The following is a 9,942-nucleotide window of genomic DNA, read 5'->3' as shown; positions in this document are numbered from 1 at the left end:
ATGGCTGCATTCCACTTACGAGAGGCCCCGGTTTTGTGCATGCTGACTCACTGAAATAGCTGGAATTGAGCCATTGTTAAGGTTATCAATTTCAGCTGTGCTTTTCCTACTATGATAAGTCAAAATGTCTGTCGTGAAAAAGGTCTATTACAACCATTTTGGCTAGAAAAACTTTGTTTGCAAATGCCAGGCATCTCTCCGCATGAATGTTTTTAGCAAACTTCAGATAATTTGGTTGACAAGTGGATGGAAACCTAGCTAGTTTGTCTGATTATGGGGAAATGCCACTGGAACAGTAACTGGCTGGCTTGATAACGGCTACCACTTGGTTGTAAAAAGGCTTATTTCAGTGAAAAGTGACATCATTGGAAAGGAATGTATTGTTACAAGGTCACTGGGCTTCTACTCTGTCTTCTAATGTTGCTCATTAGGAATGCCTGATGAACCAAATCAAACATTCATAGGATATAAGGTCATCGTAGGTCCCCCTGATGTTGTGACAAGTGTGTTAGGTTACAACTCCAGAGATCTGGCACTCAGTCAAATCAATTAAAGACTAACCAATCATTTCCTTTGTGCAGAATAGCCTACATGCTCCAGATTTAAGGTTGTGGATACAATTTCAAATTATAACAACAAGATTCTTGTCATGAAGCCATGTCTCATTTTTCTCATCCTGGTGTTTTATATAAATAAATACAAGAAATCAGCAAGCTTTTTAAATGCATTTAATTGCTAGGCTATTTAAGTGCAATAACTAGTGAATTGCTATTCACCACTTGCTATTGCTAACCGGTTGCTATTCACCACTGTTTATAACGCTTTAGTACTCTTTTGTGTGCAGATAAATAAGAGAACTCATCAAACGTTACTTCCTCTACCGACAGTGATAATACAGCCTGTGAAATGCACGTTTTGCATATCATAATTTGCATATCTTTATAAAACCGTTACAAAAAAAGCCACTGCTACATGAACAATCTCAACAACTTGGCACTAAGCTATGTTATAACGCGAGGGGGTGTGTATGTGTGCAAAGCGTGCTTTGAAATGCTCAAATGTTAACTAAAATGGATGGTTAGCGAGCTCAGAATTTCACGCATGCCCTCCTTGCCAACTACACCGTGTAACACTGGATGTGGCAACGACATGTAACGCAAGCAAAAATAAAATAAATAGCCTACATAAGCTTCTGTGATTATCGCTACAAATTAGCTGGCTATGGTCGCAGAGGCTGAACATCCACAAAGCATCGTTTTAACGGCTTAAACATGGAGCCGCTACGGCTCGTCACCTAGCACGTTCATTATTAGCCTGGCTCGATAAACACAGGCTCGATAATAAAAGAAAAAGGCGTTAGCACAAGATACAAGTGCACAGGAGACTCACCCATAGCTCTGACCCCCAGCTCATGGTTTCAGTACGATGTCCTCTGAATAAGCCACAACTCGTTCGAGGTGTTTTTAGCACATACAGCGGCAGACGTGATATTCGCCTGTCAACGACGACCGTGTTCTGTGTGTAAAAAAAAAAAAAAAAAAGTGCTCCTATGCTTGTTTTTTTTGTATCAACGTCTCATCCTGTTTGATAGGCTACAAGATGGCCAAGAGCTGCAGCATAGCGTAATCTTCAAACAAGATAGTCTCGCTATATGTAACGCGCGAGCACCCGCTTTCGACCCAATGACAGCTGCTCTTGCGCGCGCACAGGCAAGAGAAGGAAACAAGAGAGTTGGTGGGGGGTGACACTGCAAGGTTGCCCAATGAAGCCTTTAGTAATGTCGCTGTTCACTCGCTATTCCTTGCCCGTTTGAACTGATGTGAATGCTGAAGGGACATGGGGGGGGGGGTGGGGTATTGATGTAGTGGTTGGTGGTGGTGGATAGGGTTCAAAAAGGTCACCGCCCTCGGCAGATGTTCCATTGAACACACCCACAGCATGGATAGCCTACTAAGTTGTGGGCAACTCTACTTTTCTTTGTGTCCTTGTCCCTCGCTGTGATAAGACCTAAAATTACAACTTGTCGTTGACAACAACCTAGGGTTATTGAACACTTGAACCCACAACAGCCACAAGCTTTTCTCACAGTGTGTTGGGCTGAAGATGTTGAGTTTAATAACTTTGATGCATTAAAAAGGAAGAGATACAATGGCAGACACCTGCTGCTCAGCTGATGAAATACATCATCATAAAAGGACAACGTGTGGATGGTCTTGGATGTCTTATTCAAAACCTTTGGGCCCAACTGGTGACCTTTGTCTACAGAAACAGAACCACTGGGTGCTGTGTTACCATAATTATGACCTGATATAAACTGTGGCCAGATATCAGCTATACATCTATATGAAAAACTAATTTTGGATCAGTTTGGGGCACTCATCACTCCTATAATTTATCCCAAGATTGCAACTCATCTGTGCATTCCCATCTTTCTTTCTTCTTTTTTTTTAATCTCTGCTACTTATATTTGCTCTACCTCGTCCCTAGTGATGATACTTATTTTCAGTTGCATTAGTCTGTTTATGTTGTTTGTATTTATTGTTGTAACTGTTTTTGTATGCGGCCATCTTGGACATGGTCTCTCTTGAAAGAAAGACTTACATGGTTAAAGGAAAATATTACGAAATATTTTATTGTCGAGTCAAATGTATTGATAGATCAAATTTGAAACCAACTCTGACATTCAGAAGAAGAGAAAAAAACAATGAAATAATAAAACCGAAATAAACAGGTAAATAACTGCATTAGACAAAAGTAATTAAAGACAAATACTCATTTTAATCATCAAGGGGAGTCAAAACTGTTGTAAAAGCATTTTGTGGCAAGACAAGTCAGATACCTACAGATATCAGGAATTATTAGCAAGGTTATTTTGAACATTGTAATTAATCATGTGCAACACTACACAAGCATCAATTTTATGAGAATAATGTATTTGTGTTAAACTAGAGATTGTGAGGGGACGTCAACGTCATTATCAATGCAGTGGCCATATTGAAGCAACAACGCTGCCATCTATTGGTTAGCAATGTACAACACTGAGAGACCACCGGGTGCACTGATGGCGTTTTTCCATTGCATGGCACCTGCTCGACTCGCCTCGACACTTCTCGCCTTTTTTGTTTTTAAGTTCAGATGATAATGCCTAGATCTTACTAAGTTGGGGCAGTGGTGGCCTAAAAGTTTGAGATGCAAACTTTTGAGCAGGAAGTTGTTGGTTCAATTCCCATCCCCACCACTGAGGTGCTCTTGAGCAAGGCCCTTAACCTCCAACCATTCACGCGGAACTGCTCAGTGGCCAGATTCCAGGTATGAATGTGGAATTGTGTGAATGTGATCAGGGTGTTCCTGCAAAAGAGTGGCTGCCTCTCAGTGAACCTTCCCTGAATAAACAAAGGTTGGAAAAAAAAAAAGTTAAATAAGTTAACTGTTCACTGTTAGTGCTGTTCAGGTGTAAAAAATATCATCAATTATTATTCTTTTCAGGTGTGCCGGATCCAGCAGGGTCCTGGAATCATGGCTTGTCAGACACTTTAATTAGTTACTTGCTCTTATTTCACTGTGATAAGTGAAAATGTCTGCTGGGAGAAATAGTCCAATACAATTAGGGAATCTAACAGATTCATGAGGTCATCCATTGGTAGCCTTTCTAAATGTGTGTGGTTAAAAAACGCATTAGTATCTATTGTTAGAGAATATCTTACGGTAAGGTATCCAGTCGATTAGTTTTTGTGTGACATACAGCCAAATGTATTAATTGGAGGCAGCTAAATGTCCATTTTTATTGAGGTTCATAGGTGATTATATGTCCAGCATTCTTGTACAGCCCCCACAATACCTTATACCAATGCACTTTGAGTTAAATATTATAGACTTGTATTCTATTTAGACGTTTAGTATTTTTTAGCTCATTCATAATATATCACCTTGGACTAACATTTCTATTGAGCATTTTTCAAAAGTGTACGCAGAGATTTATAATACCTTGTTCCTTTTACCATCACATTGCAAGAGCCTTAAAACCTGCTATTTACTATCAGAATTGTACTGTAAGTTTTGTTAAAGTTAACTAACTGTTGTATGGTAATGCAGAGCTGATTTTTCCAACAGGTCCGTGCTTTCAACTGCATTACCACTCAATGATAACTGGACAACAGTTTCAAAATAATGGCAGACATCATGTCTCAGCTACAGTTGACTAACACTGACACCCTACTGATGTGACAGATGTCTGGATTCCATTGAATCCATTAAAGCTAATCCTGGTTATACTTGAGGACACAGAACACATTTAACTGTTGGACTTATAGGCCATTTTCTGCAGAGAAGAGCATCTGGAGTGCACATGCATGTGCAGTGCACGTTAAAAAACAAGAGGAGTCAGAAGTTCAAGTACCAATAATTTTCATTTAAGCCTCAATCTGTATTTTTTATTTACATTTTTTGGATAGTTTAGAGGGGTCAAGTAACAAAGGACAAATACTTCATTACCTTACTTAAGTAGAATTTTTGGGTACACAAATATTTTCCTGCTGTTAACTGCCTCCACCCAGAGAAGCTCCTAATCAGTCCATGACTGGAACGAGAACATGAATGTATGGTTCCAGAAGGACTAGGGTTTTCTTTTCATCCTGGTCATCTTCGTCTTCCCTGTCCATCCCATTAACACATGCCTTTAAATGCCAGGGTTCACACCTTGTTGCAGCATCTAGGTGTCCCTTACTCCCTTGTTGAATGTCCAGATTAAACTGCAAGGTTATGGGATATTAGTTAAGAGCCCACTACAGACTGCCATAAACAGTCCTGAACCAGGCTGCTGTGGCTCAATGCAACATCTGCGAATCGCACTTTTAGCCTTTAGGGCTGCTTTAATAAAAAGTCTACTGCATAAAATATTCCACATAATTTGAAATAAAAACTCTAGTTTCACCACCAGATGGTGTACATGGGCTTTCTATGTATGTCAGGCACCAGACTGCATGCACAAAATCATTGACTTCTGACACCAGGTTCTTTAACAAGCCCCCAATAATCCAAACTGGCCTGTGCAACCCCCCCCCAAAAAAACTTAATGTAATTCCCTTTACATAAATAAAGCCATTTGCACCATGAATTGATGCAGCTGAGGCACAAATTGTTGCAGAAACATTCACCAGAAGGCAGAAAATTAAGTGTTTGACACACAAAATTTCAAATTTGCTCAGAAGTCGAATTTGCTCAGAAGTGGAAATAAATGTATTACATCCTGTTGCCAAATACCCAAAAAACCTTGACTGGCTCTTCTCATTGTAGGAAGCGCAGTGGATCTGAGGTCTTACTGGCTCAACTTTTAAAAGAGAGTGATGTACTTTACGTCATATCAACAGCTTTCACCACCTGCTTTTGGTTTACCAGATGAGATGACGAGTGTCCTCTTTTCCTTTGATCACATCCCCATCACCAGATGGTGATCAGTTGACAGCTCAGTCTCTTTATTCATCCAAGAAGCAACTTCAAATTCAACGTCATCCTTTGGCCCAAGCTCCCTGATGCCGTGCGCATTATGAATCCTCATGTGCTTCAACAGGATGTTTAGCTTGAACTCGCACAGATGTCCAATCCCAACAAACCCTGTTCAGAACTCTGTTGCTCTTGGTCACTCTTCTCAAGGTTTCTCAGCAGGGACGTGCATGCAGGTAGAAGCTAATGTTGCCCGGGCAACAGCCCATTTGCCCTTATTGGCTGAGTTGCCCCTCTGGAGAAAATAAACCTAAATAAGCTTTGTTTTTGTTTTGTTTTATTTCCTTTTTTGCTGTTGTGGCAGTCCATTATTAATAAAGTTGAGTATGTTTACTGACAGAAACAATATGCGAGTCTGGTACGAAATAAATGCTAATTTAAATACATTAGTTTTGAAATTTTTGCTGAGCCTCACAAAAAACTGCTTTAAAATGATGGTGATTTTATAATTAATAATCTAAAAGAACAACGCACAACCCATTTCAGCCACATTACAGTTCTTCTCTTCAGCACCTCCAGTGAACATGTGTTTCTCCAAACTCTGGCAGAATATAGGCTAGGCCTACTCAGTCTGTATCCTTCACGTTCCACTCCTGGGATCGCTCCGGTGCTGCAGGAAATTCCGCCGGATGCATTTATCTTCCGTTTCCTTCAAGTTTGGTGGATTTTTGGGGACTACTTGTTGACTGCTCCTCAGATCTCAGTATGGTAAATACAGCTAGCTAGACTATCAGTCCAATCTGAGCTTTGGAGTAGCCAGACCCTTCTTTGGCGAGCTTTTGAGGAGGGTCTGGCAGAGCGAGACTATAGGCCACCTGACAGTACAGTTTTTGTGGCGCTGCAAAAAAACGTGGCCAGAGGTAGTCGATGATTATTTCATGAGACCAGGTCGTGACATCAGTTTGGCCTCCATCAGCAGGTTCAAACTCTTTTTTTAACTCGTTGTAGCTGAGATTCAATTCACATCCTGTGAGTTGATCAAATGTTTTTACTTTTGTGCCCTGAAAGAAGACAGAAACATGTTGGGACTGATATCCTCCGGTGAGGCAATGTAATAAGTTCATGCACTGGCTTTTCACAATAAAAAAATCCTTTATGGAACAAAACAAATGACAAAGACAGGATTTAAACTTACAACCTTCAGACGGCAGAACAGTTTTTTTCCAACTGAGCTCTGAGGACTTTGAGAGGTCATCTCAATATTTCAATTGACGTTAAACTTCACAGAGTCAGAGGCATCTGTGAAGTAGGTTTCAGGTCATTTAATGAATAGATACATGTAGTACACTATATTATAGGGTTTTGATTGGTTATAACTTATGTCTTGAGGGTTGAATGGGGTTTTGCTGGATTATCGGCACATTTAAGATGTTTTTAATGGAGAATCTGTTTAAGAGGTTTAAGGGGCAAAAGAAGGAAAAGACAAACTTTGTTTCTCTGAAGGTTGACATAGATGATGTTTCTTCCTCTTCAGCCCTGGAGATGGTCCAGTGGGGAATGATGCTGACTGACGCCTAGGAGCCGTGGGTACAAACCTGGCCTGAGGTAAGCTGCAAAGGAGTGTTTGTGGGGGATGTGGTTTCATTTGTTCTTTCCTACACTGATTTCAACTAGCAAATGTTCAGCATCTATTCGAACTTGCGACTTACAGAATTTCAATTTTGTTAAGAAATCTTTTAGTTTATTGAAATTTGTTTAAGTCTGCAGGCTGTTCAGCAAAACATGTTAAAGTAGTAAATTAGTTCAAAGTGTTAAACTCCTTAACATATACAGAATAACATAATATGTAACTGCACTTTGTGTCATGTGAGCTTTAACACAAAAAGACAGATGATTGATATTAAAGAGACTGTCCTTCCCGAAGAAACCTTCCTAGAGGTTACGACCTGGCGCTGCCCTCTACTGGCCGCAGTAGTTATGATGGGAGCAAACCAGGAAGTAAGATGACAAACTGGCTGCACTAGTGCATTTAGCAGCGTAAAATACAGAATACTGTATAAGTTACGTAATTCTGATTTGAATCATTCTGTTTAAGTTGAGGCCTTACCACAAGGCTTCAGAGAGTGCGAGGAAGAGCATGCAATGCGTCATGCAACAACTCAGAAAGGGGGTAAAAGCAATAGCCCCTCCAAATGTCCGTGCCCATCCCTGTTTCTCAGTGGTTTCCAACCTGGGCATTAAAGGCTGCAGAGTACTCAAAACCTCTCCAGATGGAAGAGTTTGAATCCAGAGAGACTGGATTTGACCCCAACCTCTCAATCTCTTGACCCCCAACAGTGGTTCCATTTTAAATAGACTGCCCGTTTTCCCAATAAGCACTGTACCCTCCCTGGCTCCTTTCCCCTGGCTTGCTTCATGGGTCTTTAGAAGTTTCAAATGAGTCTAATATAGTTAAATCTTTAATCTACAGGGCAAAGCGGGTAAAACAACTGAGTTCTGCTAATTGAAACCAACATATAAGTAGCTCTGTAACCTGCAGTGATGTAGTCTAATGCATTGTAGTGGGTATACTGCTACTGTATACATATATGTACAGTATATATATACACATATCAGAATCAGAATCAGAATCAGCTTTATTGACCAGGTATGAAGACACATACGAGGAATTTTCCTTTGGAGCATAGTTGCTCACAATGTGCTTACACATTCAAAACAAACAACCCAACAAACAATATATACACACTAATATAGACACACTAATATACTCTGAACAGAAACAATGTAGAGAGATGAGTGCAATGAAGAGTCCAATAAAAATTGTATAAATGTGGAACATAGTGCAAAGGGTACTGGGATAAATAGTATTAAGTTATTATATTACAATATGAACAGTAAGAACTTATGAACATTCTTGAAATATGGACAATGAGGTAAGCTGAATAAAATAATGATAATAATGAGATTAGGAAAATGAGAATGATGAATAAATACTAAATAAATGGAATGATAGTGGAACCAGTAAATAGTATAATAATATATATATATGTATATAAATAAAGGGAAGTTTTGAGCATCAACAACAACCTAATTTCCTGTATTCTGATACACTTTTATGCACCAATTTACGATGGAAATACCTTTATTTAGCCTGTGTGAAGAAAGTAAAACAGATAATTCAAAATAAAGCACAACTATAATGGAAAGTATGTTGTTGCTTGTCATTGGGCATTTTTAAGTGGGTATATGGAAATCCTGGAGCTTTGTTAGTGGGTATACTGCGCATACCTGCGTATCACGTAGACTTCACCACTGTTAACCTGCCATGCCCATTAGTAACAACATGAGAAATGTAGTGTGTTGTGTCATCTCTAATCTTCTTCTTTTCCTCACGAAAGTTTCACTGTTTTCAATATCTTGTTTTTCCACCATGCCAAGCCTTCAATTTTTGTTTGTAATGTTTTGGTGCTAATACACAGAAGTGAAACAGCGTGACACCTGATGGTGTCCAGCATTTGTGGTGGAGTACTAAGAAAAAATGTAAATGTGCTGTATTTATATAGCGCTTTTCCAGTCTTAACAACTGCTCAAAGCGCTTTTACATCTACAGGAAACATTCACCATTCACACACATTCATACACTGTGGCCGAGGCTGCCGTACAAGGTGCCACCTGCTCATCAGATAAACACTCACACACATTTACACTCCGATGCGCAGCACCGGGAGCAACTCGGGGTTGAGTGTCTTGCCCAAGGACACTTCGACGTGGGACTGCAGGGCCAGAGATTGAACCATCAACCTTCCGATTGGCAGGCAACCGCTCTACCACTGAGCCACAGCTCAATCTAAAAGGTAACTTGGATAAATCTGACAGCTGTATTTGTCTAAATTCACATAGACAAGCTAATATTTATGTACAATTTTTGTTTGCTTTTCAAAATGCCATTTTCTGAAATTCACATACAAATTTCCATAATATAGACTAAAGACATGAACAACTGCACAAGTACAAATATACTACAACCACACAAGATCTCCAGCATTAATTGTTTTTACTCTGTGTCAAGTTCCTTCCTTTCTCCATGCATCACATCTTGTCACGACACTTGTGTTACTAAGTAAACAGTGCAAGAGACTTACTGTTTACCTGCATAAATTGGGCACAGTCAAACCATGTGGTTTTCCTTGACAACGCAGCCAAACAGTAGCTTTAACATCAAAGTTTGTCCATCTGGATTCAATAAAGCAAAAGGGAGATTTTTATTTTATTTCCCAAAAATAAGTTGCAGTAGTTTCCTAAAAGCCAGTGGACTCTGGTCTCTAAATTGACCAAAGCAAGCATCATTTTGGTTGTTAGTGGCTAACAAAGAAACCATTGCAAGGTACCCATGTTCCACTCCATTCAACAACCCAAAAACCCTCTGCTGCTGCTTGCAATGTGTAGACTGTCCAATCCCACCAAACAATAATTTTTTTATTTAACCTTTATTTAACCAGGAAG

General features: G+C 39.7%; 1 protein-coding gene and 1 long non-coding RNA gene across 2 annotated transcripts in view; both read right to left on the bottom strand.

Annotated features, from left to right (window-relative positions):
• Positions 1-1,716, bottom strand: part of fnbp1b (formin binding protein 1b) — a 61,232-nt gene extending 59,516 nt beyond the window's left edge. Inside the window, exon 1 of the mRNA XM_032538948.1 lies at positions 1,390-1,716. Coding sequence (XP_032394839.1) covers positions 1,390-1,413 — 24 coding nt within the window. The 5' untranslated portion in view covers positions 1,414-1,716. The remainder of the gene's footprint in view (positions 1-1,389) is intronic.
• A 6,930-nt stretch (positions 1,717-8,646) lies between these two features.
• LOC116703922 (uncharacterized) overlaps positions 8,647-9,942 on the bottom strand; it is an 8,463-nt gene continuing 7,167 nt past the window's right edge. The window contains exon 3 of the long non-coding RNA XR_004335544.1: positions 8,647-8,759. This is a non-coding gene — a long non-coding RNA (uncharacterized LOC116703922). The remainder of the gene's footprint in view (positions 8,760-9,942) is intronic.

Source organism: Etheostoma spectabile, chromosome 16 (genome assembly GCF_008692095.1).
Source record: "Etheostoma spectabile isolate EspeVRDwgs_2016 chromosome 16, UIUC_Espe_1.0, whole genome shotgun sequence".
NCBI classification, from domain to species: Eukaryota; Metazoa; Chordata; class Actinopteri; order Perciformes; family Percidae; genus Etheostoma; species Etheostoma spectabile.
Note: the sequence above shows the minus strand (reverse complement) of the source record. Positions and strands in the feature narration are given on the sequence as shown.